The sequence below is a fragment of the Lithobates pipiens genome, unplaced genomic scaffold (assembly GCF_037356315.1).
Source record: "Lithobates pipiens isolate NorthernLeopardFrog02 unplaced genomic scaffold, aLitPip1_a1.2 Scaffold_18, whole genome shotgun sequence".
NCBI classification, from domain to species: Eukaryota; Metazoa; Chordata; class Amphibia; order Anura; family Ranidae; genus Lithobates; species Lithobates pipiens.
Window position 1 is genome coordinate 554,283,796 of NW_027507758.1, and position 16,671 is coordinate 554,300,466.

General features: G+C 42.7%; 1 protein-coding gene across 1 annotated transcript in view; it reads left to right on the forward strand.

The window, feature by feature from the left end:
- The window catches only part of TNFRSF21 (TNF receptor superfamily member 21), a 169,869-nt gene that overhangs the window by 143,686 nt on the left and 9,512 nt on the right, over window positions 1-16,671 (forward strand). Inside the window, exon 5 of the mRNA XM_077488914.1 lies at window positions 14,811-15,033. Coding sequence (XP_077345040.1) covers window positions 14,811-15,033 — 223 coding nt within the window. The remainder of the gene's footprint in view (window positions 1-14,810; window positions 15,034-16,671) is intronic.

Below are 16,671 nucleotides of genomic sequence, written 5' to 3' on the forward strand. Positions count from 1 at the left end.
CTATGCCTATATGACCTAGTGTTCACGCACTGGTCCAGCCTTTCTTCTTATTTCGATGCCAATGAAGTTAAGCCTGTCCCGGATCATTCTTTGTGGATACTTCGTGTGATATAACACATTTTCACCTTTGGCACATACTCCGCGTGAATTATCACGTTGGAGCGTGACACTTACACGTTAAGAACTTCAAAGACTCATTAATTTTTCTTTTTTTACAGTGTTAATTTTAGCGCTACATTGTAGTTTTTCTGTTTGTATGAATTTGGTCACATTCGTGTGTAGCTGCTTTATTTTTTTATTTTTTAAGGTTAGCGCAATATATCCCTTCTCTTTATTTCACTTCTGTTTTGACCTGGAACTGCCTGCATGATATATGCCGAGATGCCATTTTGGGGGTTATTCTTTGACTGGTGATGGGTTTTTAAAGCGTAGGTCCACCAACCATTCATTTTTTTTTTTTTTCAGCCATTAAGACACTTGCATAATGACAATATAACACTCACATTTTAGATGTAATATCTCCCCCGATGTCCGGTTTTGAATTGAACTTATAATAGATGTGGGCCGGTTCCATCTTGCTTGTGGGCATGTGAAGCCCACAAGCATTCATTTCCTGGATGCAGCATTCATCGCTCGTTCTCGCGCATGCTCAGTGTTAACGGCGTGGAGCACTGTAAACTTCCAGGTTGCCAAAACCAATACAAAACAAACTCTCTTACGATCTCTCGATTTCACCACCGCAGCGTTGTGCACTGACTCCTGGGAAGCCTGGCACTTCCAGGAGACAGTGCGCCGCAGGGGGAAAAGATTATACACACCTACTCCCGCGGGAGTGACAAACAGGAAGTGCCAGTATGAAAACCTATACCAGGGATATGCAATTAGCGGACCTCCAGCTGTTGCTAAACTACAAGTCCCATCATGCCTCTGCCTCTGGGTGCCACGCTTGTGGCTCTAAGAGCCTTGCTATGCCTCATGGGAATTGTAGTTCTGCAACAGCTGGAGGTCAGCTAATTGCATATCCCTGACCTATACAAAGGTAAATACAGCACCAAACATTTTTTTTTGTTAATTTGAACATCTTTTCATAGCGCTGATGGGGTTAAGATTGGTTTAATAATTTGTGTGGACCTCCACTTTAAAGTTTTCTCCTTAAAATAAGGAGCTATAATGAATCCAAAGTAATTTGTAAAAACTGTTTTCTCCCGAATAATAGTTCAATTATGCTTTAAACTGCTCTTAATGAGGCTATTGACCTTTTACCTTGGTTAAATATTTTACGTTGCTCACCTGTATTAACTTTTCAGCTGTTGGCTGCAGTGCTGACTGTTACGATTATTACCCAGCCATATGATTGAGGCGTTTTTCTATTGCTGTCTGGTGCCTGCTATAGAACTTGTTTTCCTGCTACTGGGTTGTTAATGGAGTTAATTATTAGCATGTCCTCGTGCTGGGGTACATAGGTGGAATGACTACAATTGGACCTCTCAGAGAGTTTTGTTTTTATGGGCTGCATAACAAAGGGGGTGAATACATGCACACATGGCAATTATTAGTTTTTTTATTTCTGAAAAAATAGTTTTATGTATATATTTTTCTAATTTTACTTCACCAACTTAGACTATTGTGTTCTGATCCATCACATAGAATTCAGATTAAAAAAACATTGACTTATGCCACGTACACACGACCGGACTTTTTGACAGCAAAGGTCCGACGGAACGAGTCCGTCGGACAATTTGATCGTGTGTGGGCTCCATCGGACCATTGCTTGCCAAAAATCCTGCGTACTTTAGAAATAGAACATGTTTTAAATTTTCCCACCGGAACTCCTCCGGACCGAGAAATCCGTTCGTGTGTATGCTAGTCCGACGGACAAAAACCGACACTAGGGCAGCTATTGGCTACTGGCTATAAACTTCCTTATTCTAGTCCTGTCGTACGTCATCACGTTCGAATCCGTCGGACTTTGGTGTGATTGTGTGTGGCCAAGTCCGTTCATTCGGAAAGTCCGTCGGAACTCCGCCGAAAGTCATTCGGAAAGACCATCGGACTTAGTCCGTCAAAGTCCGGTCGTGTGTATGTGGCATTAAAGCCTGCAATGTAACAAAATGGGTAAAAAGCCAAGGGAGGTGAATAGTTTTGCATTGCACTGTACGTTTTTGGTTGTGACATGACAAAATGTGGAAAATTTCAAGGTGTATCAATACGTTTTCATGGCACTGTAAATGTTTTTTGTTTTTTTTATAGGCAGAGCTGCACCAGATTTTGCAACTCTCCAGTTTTATTAAATCTCCCCCATTGTCACATTCACGTGTTGTAGCAACAGTCCAGAGCAATGCGACTTTTGAGCATTTTATAACAGCAGCACGTCTAGCGGTCACCCACAGAGTGGGCTGCAGCCGGGAGTCGTTTTCTGGTTGTACGGCTTGAGCAACTGGATTTTGCTTTGAAATCGGCCATGTAGCTTGGCCTTACATTAGGATGTAGAGATAAAACAGACGGCATAGGGAGATCTGACATTGAGCCATTCTGTACTTCTGGAGCAGACATACAGTTACATTTTGCCGGGCACATTCATAATGAATTGTGTCTGCTTGGCACACAGGCTGCCACCCTCACAAAGACTCCTGTATTAAATCAGGTGCTCACTGAGTCAGTATATAATTGAGTCAATAATGACATTTCCTCTGGCAGCCTGAAAGCATAAAAAGTTGCAGCCATGTTTTTCATCTTAGGCAGACAAGAGTGCTTTGTATTTGCTCAGGCTTGCTGTAAATCAAACTACCACATTTTATGTATATTTTTCATTTTATGCCTATAAAAAAAAAAAATTGCAGCGCCATTCATTAGCCTGCAAGTTTACGCTTAATTGTAGTAATTTTGAGGTAGGTGTAATTATTTTTTTTCATGCTGGCATGGTAATGAGAGCCCCAGTAGTTTTATGGCTGACATATATAATGGACCACTGTGCAGCAAAATCGGCTTAGACCTCCAATCAATGCCCATTTGCGTCTCATGTTGTGTATCGCCACAATTCTACGCGAAGAAAGGTCCTCTCCAGATAAAACGAATATCGAAAGGATTGTAGAGCTGAGCTCCAAGCAGATATAAAAGACACAAATAAATGGCATTTTGTGTGCATGAATACATCATTACATTTTTTTTTTTTTTTTTTAATGCAAGCGGTGTAATTTTGAATTTAACTTATCGTCCTCTCGCGGTCCACTGCACAGCAGAGCTCAGACTAGCAAATGGAAAAGCAGCACAAGGAGAATGGCAGTTGTGCTGCAGTACTCATTTGCTAGCTAGCAGCAGTCTCAGAAGGAAAGAGCAAAGTGACAGGGGATGTGCTTATTAGGCTTAGCACTTCTAGCGTTTTTACGCGTTAGCGTTTTTAGTGTTTTTCTTTTCAATGAATCAAAAACGTTAAATGCTGGGGAGAAACATTTTTGAGCATTTCTCAATGTTTATCAGCATTTATGAACATTTGGCTTTTTTTGTGGTCAGAAAAACGACTCCTGGACGTGATTTTATGGTGTTTAGAAAACAGCCCATAAACTCCACTGCTGATAAACATCCAAAAACGTCCCTGTGTACATGGACACAGGGTAACATAGAGGGGAGTTCATGGGCTGTTAAAAAATAAAAATAAAAAATGCCCAAACTTCCAAATACGGCCGTTTATGAGCTTCAGTGTGCATGGAGCCTAAAAAGCTCTATCACATGCAAAAAAATGAAAAATAGATCCTGAGTTTATCCAACAGTCCATTAAATATACCTGACCCGTCCAGCCTTGGACCCACAATAACCATTTAATAAAGAATATACAAAACGTGGCAATCCAACCGATATCACAGATATAGTGGGATTGAAAGGCTGTAGGATCTCAACGCGTTTTGCTACTGTTGCTTCTTCAGGAGTTCTAGAATAGTGCTGGTAATGACAAAGATGAGCATTGTTAAAGCTTCTAAATACATTCACCTATGTGATCATTACATTAAGTTATTACTCACTACTGGTATAGTAGTATAGGTGGTGCTGCTTGTAACCAAAGAAAGGATGAGGACAGGGGTGAGGGGCCACGGGCAGTACAAGTCTCTAGTCCAGTCATCCCCGAAGGGAGGGCACAAAATGTGGGGGGCTCATCAAATTTCGATTTTAGTTTGTCAGTCTTTTGACTAAAATGTCATTTTTTAGTTTGTTCTATTTTAGTCATCTGAATTGTTTGTTTTATTCGTATTTTAGTTGATTAGAATTGGTGTTAATTTTGTCAATGGACATATTTTAGTCAACTAAATTAACGCTGAAAAAAAAAGGGGTGCCCGTATCTACCCCACTATTAGTATACAACTATTTAGATAATTAATATAGTAATCACTGCAACCTTTCACGATGTAGTATCAACAACATGGCGCAGTCCATGCGACCACAGAAACTGCATATAAGAAAAAAAAGGAAAGGGCAAGGCCTTCCAAACGGGTCGCAGGAACTGAACACTACGGTTGAATTTAATTACATTTTATTTAGAAAACAACACACCATAATATCAAATATTCCGAAAATACAAAAATAGCGGTAATTTAAAAAACGAAATTAATGCTGGCTCAAACTAGGATCAAGGTCTTGAAATGTAATATAAAGATTAACCTGTATGCTCAGTATATAAAAACAAACCTATAAAGGTAGATGGAAGAATACATCCCATGTCCAAATCCCACTATATCTGATATATATCATGTTTTGGATTGTCACAATTTTTGTATATTCTCTATACAGGTGGTCCCCGGGTTACAATTAAGATCGGGTCTTTAGGTTTGTTAAGTTGAATCTGTAAGTCAGAACAGGTACATTTTTTTTAAGTGTAGCTCCAGCCAAAAAATATATATTTTTAAGCTTTTTGGATAGCATAGAGAAGGGTTATCACCCCTGTAATGTTTGTTTTACTGTTCAGAAGATTTCACCTCCCTTTCTGTCCCAATGAAAATTGGATTTTGAAAATTTGGGGTTGTGGAAACAAGCCTTGGTGATAAAGCTTCAGTGGTGACACCTCATTCCCATAATAACTCTAAACCCTTGTACACACGTTTTTTTTGTCCGATGGATTTTGTCTGACGGATTTTGTCCGAAACTGTTGCATACACACGGTCGGACAAAGTTGGCGGAAAATCCGATTGTACATAATGTGATGACATTATTTTGTTACGACGGGACTACGTTCAGGCTAGTAGCCAATAGCTTTGGTCTAGGAATTTGATCTGAGCATGCGTGGCACTTTGTCCGTCGGAGTAGGCTACATATGATCGGAGTATGTCCGATCGGAGCATTTTGTTGGAAAATTTTACGGACAAGTTGGAAAACTTGGTCCGTCGGATACTCCGACCGAAACAGTCCGTTGGAGACCACACACAGTCGGATTATCCGACAAAACGGTCCGATAGGACACATTCTGTCGGAATCTCCAACCGTGTGTACAAGGGCTTACAGGAGTGAATTTCCCTTCCTAGGGGTAGATTTCCTCTCACTTCCTGTTGTCTCCCTCCGTTTGTAAGTAGGAGTCGTTTGTAAGTCAGATGTTTGTAACTACGGGACCACCTGTAAATGTTTATTGTGGGTCCGAGGCTGGAAGTGTCTGGTATATTTTAATGAAGGCTTGTTGGATATAACCAGAATCTGTATTTAACTATGTAATAAAAAACATTTTTTATTCTACTAAGTGTGTGTCCTTTCCTGAGACGTGTAGCACCTAGTCCTATATTTTTTTCAACAAATTTTTTGTTGTGTACAATTTAGGGCCGGTTCACACAGGGGGCGACACGAGGCGACACGACTTGCCGTGCCGCGATCTGACAAGTCGCCCCCGTTCTGTACAATGGAACCGTTCTAAGAGGAGCGACTCGAGTCGCTCCGTCTTAGAAAAAAGGTTCCTGTACTACTTTTGGGCGACCTCGGGGCGACTTGCATTGACTTCTATACAGAAGTCATTTGCAAGTCGCCGCTGAGGTCGCAGCAGGTCGCGGCGAGGCAAGTCGTGTCGCCTCGCATCGCCCCCAGTGTGAACCGGCCCTTAGGGATGTGGTGCTTGATATACGCTCTCACACCATGTTTATATGGGAACAGGCAGTATTACTTACCCTGACTCTCTGGTCTAGCAAGCTTTGGCCTACTCCTCTTCACCAAAGCTCTGGTCTATTGGTGGACCCCCAGCCCTATTGCATACTTGATTTAAACTTTCTTTCACTCCATTCGAACCTATGAGAGTCCACATGCTGTGTTGCGTTGCAAAGTGTCGTAAGGCTCTGCGTTGCAATAAAATGTGTTCTGGCATTGTTTTATTGCAGCGCACACCGATACAGTACGTTGGTGTAAACAGGCCTCATATAAAGCAAGTCTTGTATTTGGGAATGCAATGGTCATTGAATCCCAGTTAGGCTGGTATGCATGAGCCCCTGGGACCCATAGCTCCCAACTGTCCCTGAATTCAAGGGACTGTCCCTGAATTCAAGGGACTGTCCCTGATTTGGAGCAACATCCCTCTGTCCCTCATTCCTCCTCATTTGTCCCTCATTTTGGTCTGATCTATATAGTTGTATATAAAATGCACTTTTTATCTATCAAAAAGTGTTTTCCAGAGCTAAACCTTTCATCTGATTTCTAAATTGCTGCATTTGTAAATTCCAAAAGCCAATATAAATGAATAGTAGTGGTTAAAAAAAGCACTTGTGGGTTTAACAAATCGCGTTTGTTTTTTTTGTACAATTCTCCTTTAAGGGAGAAGTGTGTCCTATGCCTGCATACTTTTGCTGATAGGTGTCCCTCATTCCCATCTCAAAAAGTTGGGAGGTATGGGGACTCATTCACACCATGTTGCTGCAGTAAGGCATGTCAGCACATGTTAAGTGCATTGGTGTGATGCTAGTTATTCTAAATGGCACGCCAACGCACCTTGCGATGTATGGCGCCAAAAATGACACCACATTGCACCAACGCAAACAGTAAAGCACGCTGTAACGACATGTGAATAGGCCTTTGAGGTGTTGTTTTTCTTTTTTGTTTTTTTCAGCCAAGGAATATGCGATTGTACACTGCGCTAGGGGGATAATGCCACCCAACTAAGCCTTTTATCTGATTACAGTACAGTCTGTATGATATTAAATAGATGACAATCTAGAGATGAGCTGCCTCTCCCTGGTCATGTGACTCGTACTCCTCCTTGCTGATAGCCGGTGTCATTTAATGTCTCATCGGCTCTGAGTGTTGTAAGCTCCTCTGTATTTGTGCACACGGCCCTGCAGTGCAAAAGTGGCATTCTAGAGAAATTGCAGGCTGGCAACATGCAATTTTCCTGCTGCTGTCTCTTCTGATATGAAAGTCATGTGCTGAGCTAATTAAAAAAAAAAAAAAAAAACAACTTTGCTTCAAGGGTTGTTCTGCTCATAGCATCCAGCTTATCAATTTTTGCCATTAGAAACTCAAGTGGACTGGTTAAATGTTCAAGTGATCTAGAATATCTCTTTTGAATGTCTTCCAAGCCAGTGATCTCCTTTGGTGGCTTTATTTTTTATTTTGTTGTTGTTTTAGCTTACAGCATATTGCAGCACTGTCAACCCCCCTCCCTGCTACTATCTCTGTGGTTGGTGGTGACAGAGCGGTCACAGCACTGTGTACTGGCGGAAGGATACATTAATATTATTATTATTATTATTTAAAGTGGGGTGCCCCCTAAAAAAAAAAAAATTTTTTTTAAAAGTCAGCAGCTACAAATACTGCAGCTGCTGACTTTTAATAATCGGACACTTACCTGTCCCAGGGTCCAGCAATGCGGGGGAATGAAGCCCCCCCTCATTCCCCGCTCTGCTCGCAGCGCCGGCATTCTTACTTTGGGCACCCGTCTGTGGCTTCACAGCCGGGCACTTATTGCGCGAGTGGCGCCGGACGCCTTGATACGCCGCACAGTCATCTGGGACACGTGACAGGTCCCAGATGACTGTGCGGCACGAGGGGAAGTGATATCACCAGCCTGGGCATTGAAGGAAGACTACGAGGGACCCCCCAGGAACATCCATTTAGAGGTGAGTAAATGACTAATTTTTCCAATTATTTTCCAATTATTTTAATTTTTTTTGTGAATTTTGAGCTATATTTTTTGTTTATTTTTTGGTTGCACAGCACTTTTAGGTACTTGTATAGCGCCGTCAATTTACGCAGCGCTTTACATATACTTTGTACAGTCACATCGGTCCCTACCCTCAAGGAGCTTACACTCTAAGGTCCCTAACTCACATTCATATACTAGAGCCAATTTAGACAGAAGCCAATTAACCTACCAGCATGTCTTTGAAGTGAATATATGAGTGTAATAAGGTTTAAACTGTGGAGCATAGACATAATATACACTAACCGGCCACTTTATTAGGTACACCTTGCTAGTACTGGGTTGGACCTCCTTTTACCTTCAGAACTGCTTTCATTTTTTTCGTGGCATAGATTCAACAAGGTGTTGGAAACATTCCTCAGAGGTTTTGGTCCATAGGGACATGATAGCATCACGTAGTTTCTGTAGATTTGTCAGCTGCACATCCGTGAGCTGCTCTATTGCAATGTTGCTCAACTCCAGTCCTCAAGTACCCCCAACAGGTCATATTTTCAGGATTTCCCTCAGATGAAACGGCTGTGGTAATTACTTATGTCGGCCATACACGGTTCGAATTTCGAAAGAATTTTCTTTCGAAAATCGTATCTAAGAATTTTCATATAAATTTTGCACCATCAGTGGGCTGTAGCAACAGCCGATTTTCGTGTGGAAATCAAATTTGAGAAATCGGACATGTTGGAAATTTTTTGAAAAATGAACGATTTTCTAATCAATGATGGGTGAGAAATGTAATAAGAAAAGAAAATTTACGGAGAGAAAAGAAGATTCCCAGCCACGAAAATTCTTTTCTGTAGCAACATGAGGTGAAATTGAAGGCTTGGTCAGCTGAATTTCGAAAATCAATGGTGGCATCATCGGACCACAAAAAAAATTTGAACATGTATGGCCTGCATAAGGCAGTGAAACTGATCAAATCACCTGTGCAAAATATTGGAAAGCCTAAAAACATGACCTGTTGGGGGTACTTGAGGACTGAAATTGAGAAACCTTGCTCTATTGGATTGAGATCTGGAGACCTTTGCTGTACAGAGACCCCCTTGTCCTGTTCAAAAAAACAAGTGGTGAGATGATTTGAGCTTTGTGACATGGTACTTTAGCCTGCTGGAAGGGGTCATCAGAAGATGGGTACATTGTAGTCATAAAGGGATGGACATGGTCAGCAACTATACGGAGACAGGCCATAGCATTTAAACAATGCTTAATTGGTACTAAGGTGCCCAAAGTGTGCCATTGAAATATCCCCCCCACCATTACACCACCACTACCAGCCTGAACCGTTGATAAAAGGCAGGATGGATCCATGCTTTCATGTGTACACCAAATTCTGACCCTAACATCTGAATGTTGCAGCTGAAATTGAGACTCATCAGACCAGGCAACGTTTTTCCAATCTTCTATTATCCAATTTTGGTGATCCTGTGCAAATTGTTGCATCAGTTTCCTGTTCTCAGCTGACAGGAGTGGCACGCGGTGTGGTCTTCTGCCAGCCCATCTGCTTCAAGGTTCAATGTGTTGTGCATTCAGACATGGTATTCTGCATACTTTTGGTTGTAACGAGTAGTTATTTGAGTTATCGTTGCCTTTCTATCGCCTTGAACCAGTCTGCCCATTCTCCTCTGTCATCAATAATACTTTTTTTCCCCACACAACTGCCGCTCACTGGATATTCTTCTCTTTCGGACCATTCTCTGTAAACCCGAGAGATGGTTGTGCGTGAAAATTCCAGTAGATCAGCGATTTTTGAAATACTCAGACCAGCCCCGTCTGGCACCAACAACCATGCCACGTTCAAAGTCACTTAAATTCCTTTTCTTCCCCATCCTGTTGCTCGATTTGAACTTCAGCAAGTTGTCTTCACCATGTCTAGATGCCTCTATGCATTGAGTAGCTGCCATGTGATTGACAGATTAGCAGTTTGTGTTACCAAGCAATTGAACAGTTGTACCTAATAAAGTGGCCAGTGAGTGCAAAATATTATATACAATGATGCAATACTTATTTCAATATATAATACAATGCTTGTTTCAATATAGATTTTGGTGCCTTTGGTTTCTAAGCGTTTAGTCTCTGGTTGCAGGGCAATGATGGAAAGGTAAGTAAAGGGTGTGTACTTGGCCTGCTATAAAGTGAATCTATTACTTTGCCAGCTGTAGTACAGGTACAAGTTCACTTTAAATGTTTTTTATATTTTCATCTATGGCTGATATTCATATTCACATGGCGTTCACACAGGCTCTTCTGTCAGGGCACACGCTGAGCCTCTCTGATATGAGGAGAGCAGCTCCTGCTACCATGCCCCCTCCCTTTAATTGACAGTGATTGACAGCTCTGCCTCCTTTCTCTCCGATTAACCATTACCTTCAGTGTCCTCTGATTTTTGTGACCAGGCAGCCATCACATCAAACAATAATGGCAACCTTTAGGTAACATTGACCTAGACTGAATATACTGCTTTGAACTTGGCTTATATATATCAGACAGCTGTTGAGAAGCCAAGCAATGTTTGCATCTTAACATGGCTTCATTATAATTTCTGCACAGCTATAACTGCTTGGTGTTCCTGAGGTTCTCATGATAATTGAGGCCCATGTAGACTGGCTTTCGTTTGTTTTAAGTGGTTTTTGCATTCCAAGGCAAATGTATGGATATGCAAAACCTGCTTGAAGCATGTTAATTGCAGGTCAGATGGAAGTCAACTACAAGTGAAATGCAGCTGTCAGTGAGTTGTGTATGAGCGTCTCAAACTGATGGCATCTACCCAAGCCGAACGCTCATCAACACAGACCCTTAAATACATAGGTAACATTTCAATAAACTGGGGCTATGCAACCACTCCTCCTCAAGATGTCATAGCAGACTAGTTCTGAATCGAGAATAAAATCCTCCGCTTCCATGAATAAACTGGGTCTTTCCTTATGATGCAATACTTCTGGCACCAGAAACCTATCACATTGAGGGTTTCAGCACATAGAACATTAACTTTAATGCAAACACAAATGACCTTCCCTCTATCTATTGCATACTGTGCAAAAGTTTTAGGGAAGATGTGAAAAAGATGCTGTAAAGGAAGAATGCTTTCAGCTTCTCTGGGAACCAACTGACGATGATCTAGGGGACGATACGCATAAGGGCGGAGCCAGGCAGTGACCTCACGCTGACCCTGGCATGCAGCGTTCGCTTTTGTGCGAATAACTATCAGTTTTCTATCCTGTGAGTTCATTAATGTTACTAATAAAATGATGATTGGAAATTCTATACTAAGGTCTCCCTCTTCTCTGTGTACAAGGTGCTGCCTGGGGTGGATGTGACAATTTGGTGGATGCTGGTGTTTTATTCTAGTATGAAATGTTTCCTGGAGACATTTAAAGCATTATTAGACCTCCTTTCTTAGGAGGTCTCCGTCTGTGGTGGGGATGTCCATGTGGTGGTGGTTGGAGCACTGAGGCTGGTAGAGGCTTCTCGTGACTTGTCGTTTATAGTTGGAAAAATCATTTTGGGACTGTTTTGTGGACTTAATGCTTTTTAATTGAAATTGTTTTTGGATCTTTGTATTTACAACAGCGGAACCCATTTTTTAAATTTAAATTTTTAGGATATTATACAAGTAGTAGTCTGATGGCGCTCAGCAGTTGGATTTATAGATTTCACAGCACTTGATTTAGGCTGGTTTTACACTGGATTTGTTTTTTTTTTGTTTTTTTTTGGTTCAGTCATTTTTTTTATATATTTTTTTGTAAAATAAAGATCAAAACTGATAGGAATGTTTTACATCCGTTTTCATGTCTGCTGACATCCGATTTTTACAGCAAAAAGTAACTGAACTTCAAACACTGTATATAGCTGGTTGCTAAGGAAGGGCCCCCCCAACTTTACCATTCTGCTTGCCCTCAACATGGGAGGGGGGGGTGAGTGCTTTGGGGTGGGGGGCTTCGCCCCCAAAGCACCTTGCCCCTATGCTGATGGGGACAATGGCATCTTCCCAGCAACCCTGGCTGGTGGTTGTTGGGGCCTGCGGGCCCCCCCCCCCCCCATTCACTAAAAAAGCTGTGAAAAGTAAAAAATAGCTGTTTTTGGACAAGTCCTATTAATAGTTCTGAGCTGTCTTCTCCTGCAGCTGTCTTCTGCTGCTGTCGTATTCCTCGCCACCGGTTACCTGCCAAAAGAGCCCCCACCCTGTGACATCACAAGGGTGGGCTCTCCGAGTGACATCAGATAGCCACGCCCCATGGCTATATAACAAATGCCAGACAGCGGGCGACAACACAACAGAGACAGACAGCCACAGAACAGCAGCTTTTTTTTTTAAGCTGGTAACCAGCGGATAAGGGAGAAGACGGCTCAGAGCTGCTATTAAAAGACTTGTCAAAAACTTTTTTTTTTTTTTTTTTTTTTTTTTACTTTTCACTACTTTTTTGGTAAGTGGGTAGGGATACAATGTACCCTATATGCATTCACCAGGGTGGGCGAGGGCCAGGATCTGGGGGCCCCCTTGTTTAAAGGGGCTTGCAGATTCCGATGAGCCCCCCCACCTGCAGACCCCGACAACCACCGGCTAGGGTTGTCGGGAAAAGGCCCTTGTCCCCATCAACATGGAGGCAAGGTTCTATGAGGTGAGGGGGCGCAAAGCCCCCCTGCCCCAAAGCACCCACCCTCTCGTTGAGGACATGCGGCCTGGTATGGTTTAGGAGGGGGTGTGCTCACTTGTCCCCTCCCTTTTCTGACCTGCCGGGCTGCATGCTCGGATAAGGGTCTGGTATGTATTTTGGTGTCATGCCGTCACAAGGGCGAGCTCTCCAGGTGACGTCATCGGATAGCCATGCCCCATGGCTATATAACAAATGCTGGACAGCAACACAACGGAGGAAGACTACAACAGAAGAACAGCAACATTTTTTTTTTTTTCAAGCTGGTAACCGGTGGCGAGGAAGAAGACAGCGGTGGTAGAGAAGGCTTTGTGGGAAGATGACGGCTGGAGACTAGACTAGACGAGACCTGAAGGGCCTGGTATGGACCTGGTGGGGGGGGGGGGGGGTTGTTTGGCCAGCAATTTATTTATTTATTTATTTTTACAAAATCCTGGGAATTTTATGGGAATCCAGCTGACAGTAGATGACTCATCGGTTAAGGGCACGGCCCCCTCCTTAGCAACTAGCTATATATAGTGTATGAAGTTCAGTCACTTTTTTTACAAAATTTTCTTGGTAAAAAACAGATGTCGGCCGATATGAAAATGGATGTAAAAATTGGCATCCATATACGTTTTTGATACTTTTTTTGTTCCGTTTATTTGTAAAAAAAAAAAAGTAACATCCGGGTGAAACCACTCTTACTAGTTTTATTGTGTTTGCGCTAAGCGCAATTATTTATTCTTATTTTTATTTTTGTTTTCAATACTTGTCAAGCACCCTCCAACCTTCAGGTTTGAAAGGGTGTATGCAGTAAAACAGCTCAGTACATTATTCCATGTTACATGGCATTACACCACTCTATGCTGATCATAACCTTGACCTAAACCTTAAACTCAATCTCCAATAACCAGTCTGATTTGTAGAGCAATCATTATGACGCCACTTACAATTCCTGATACTCCTTTTTACTTTAATTAAAGAGAGCGGTGATGCAAAGGTAGGGATGAGCAAGTTCTTACTGGAGTCTGGTTTAGGAAATCTGCTAATCAGAAAATGAGACAAGCTGTACGCAGGTAATAACGTTCTAAACAGCTCAGCTAATACAATTTTTTACAAAATTTGATGAATTTTTTCATTTGATGGAGCTTTTTAATGTTGTTTTGAAGGTGTGTTCTACTCCTGCTTTTTTTGGACACATGCATAGTTTCACAGCTGCTTTCCCTAAAGTTGGCGTTAAGTCTATATCCTAACCTTACCTATTTTCCTATCTCCTCCTATTGTGCCAGTTGTCCTTTTATCTTCGCCTCCTAACTAGCTAAGGGGACTCTGTAATGCATACCTAACGGCAGCTCCTAATCCTGGAGCAAAGCTAAGAAGGGGCAGTCATAATGCCTGCTAATAGTCAAGATCTGTGGTTCAAGCAGAGCCCACATGACCTTCCTGGGTCCTGGGGAGACCACAGCATTGCTAATTATTACAATTATTATTTTTAGCAGTTGATGGTTGGAGAACAGTGAGATGGAAAGTCAAAAGAAATTGGTGAGTTTTGGTGCACACTTTAGCGATCGGCTGCCATACTCATTCATAGGGCTTTCACAACTCACATAGGGCACCAAACCAGAATTCATAATATACAGGTTGTGAATGATGAAAAGGTCACATTCTATGTTCAGGTGATTGTGGAATTTTAATACTAAAATTAGGTGTCAACCGATATTGGCGGTGGAGGGTCCCCCCTCCCGCTGCTTGTAATAACAGCCAAGCAGCTGCTGAACCCCATCAGTTGTTACAAGAAAGCTGACCATCCCCTCTAAAGAACAGTACCGGGGTGAAGCGTGAAGCTGCATGCATCACCCAGGTACAACCCATTGAAGCAATTGCGATAATCGGTCGACCCTTAACTAAAATCCATTTGTCCAAATGTACTAAATATTCAAAGAACGTTTCTGAGAAATATTTGAAATAGGCATGTGTGACTAATTCAAAAAGAAGAAACATTACATGATATTTCTTTCTTCTCTCCTTAGATAGAAGATGAGAAGCTTACTCTCCAGGTGAGCTCCACCCAGCCAATGCCAGCTCCTGATACCTGCCTCAAGGCTCCTGACCAAGCTGCACCGCCTACAGACCCCTCCCCTCTCGACAAGAGTAAAGGCTTCTTCGCTGATGAGTCTGAACCTCTCCTTCGCTGTGACTCCACCTCCAGTGGCTCCTCTGCCCTTAGCAGAACAGGCTCGTTTATAACCAAAGGTAATGATGTAGGCCTTTCTACGTTGTAATTTAAAAATACCACACTGCTATAATAATTAACATAATGACAGTGGAGGATAGGAAAGGTAGACATTCCTAATTTTATCAGTGATGCTGTCCAAGTTAGAACTGTAGAAACAAGCTATACCTGTGCTCAGATCCCATTAGCTTGTACATGCATATAATCTACCAGGTGCTAAAGGGGTGTAATCTTGTTTCTGTTGTATTGCAGGTTAGTGGCCAGACCTAAACCTTGTAGCTGTCCCCCATTTTGTCTGCTTGCCTCATGTTGGCATTATCCACAGCAGGGGGATAAGGGACACCACCCCCCTAATACATGGGCCCGGCCCCTAATCTACATCCAGGGTGTCGGATGCATGGATTCCAATGGGTTTTTTATTTTATTTATTTTTTAAGCACTGTTTCTTCTGGCCAATCAGGAAGCAGCTCCTGAGACCCGATAGGTTGGGAGTCTTAGAGCAAACCACGGAGAGGAGGATGGCTACAAGCACAGCAAGAATGATGGGGGCAGCGGTGTGCGGTGCAGGGTGTGCTGAGACTTCTTTTGGGATCTGATCGGTAGAGGTAGGAGTGGCTGTGATCAGAGCACACATCTAGAGGGAGACATGTCTGATGGGGGGATTTCTATGTATAGAAGGAGACAGGCCGAGAGAGGAGAGGTGTGATAGGAGTGTCGCAACTTTGGTGGTGACTGTTCGAGTGGGAGGGGGAGGGGTTGTTATCCGCCCCCCCCACCAGCTGCCACTGGTTCACAGTAGCATTTGTAGTGGCAAACCAGGGTGAGACTGGCCAAAAAGGGATTACTTTGATGCAGTTGGCCAGCTTAAACATGTGTTGCAATATGTGTAAACTAAATAGCCCTTTTTTGTTATTGCACTGTTTGCTAGAGTGGCTATATAGTCGTATGCAGAGGGTTCATTCAGTATTTTTAGTTTTAACATGTGGTCACACCCCTTTAGCACCTGGTAGGTTATATGCATGTACAAGCTATTGGGATCTGAGCACAGGTGTATCTTGTTTCTGTTGTATTGCAGGCCAGTGGCCAGACCTACACCTTGTATCTCTCCCCCATTTTGTGTGCATTTGCCCCAAGTTAAAGCTCTAGGACACATTTGCATCTTACTTAGTAATGCCTGCTCCTCTCTATAGGTTTGATAGGGCATGGTATTGAGGGGATGTAAAGGTGGGGAGGACAGGAATATGCTAGACTTGGGATTCAGGGCAACACATGCATACAGTTTACCTGTGAGTTTGAGGGTTACTGGAGTGAGCAGACAAAGATATCAAAGAAGTAGATTATTTGTATAGTCATGCAACTGTTAAAGTGGTTGTAAACCCTTACAACCAACTTTGACCTACAGGTAAGCCTAGATTAAGGCTTACCTGTAGGTCCAAGAAATATCTCCTAAACCTATACAGTTTAGGAGATATTTACCCGAAGACGGCCACCGCTGTCTACGGCGCATGCGCCGTAGACAGCAGTGCGCAGGCGCACTGGGCAGGCTGCAGATCGCAGGGATATGCCGCGAGTGTCGGCTCTCGTGCGCAGGCGTGACGTCATCGCGAATCACAGCGCCGGAGCAGCGAGACCCGGAAGTCACTCCGGGATCCATGGCA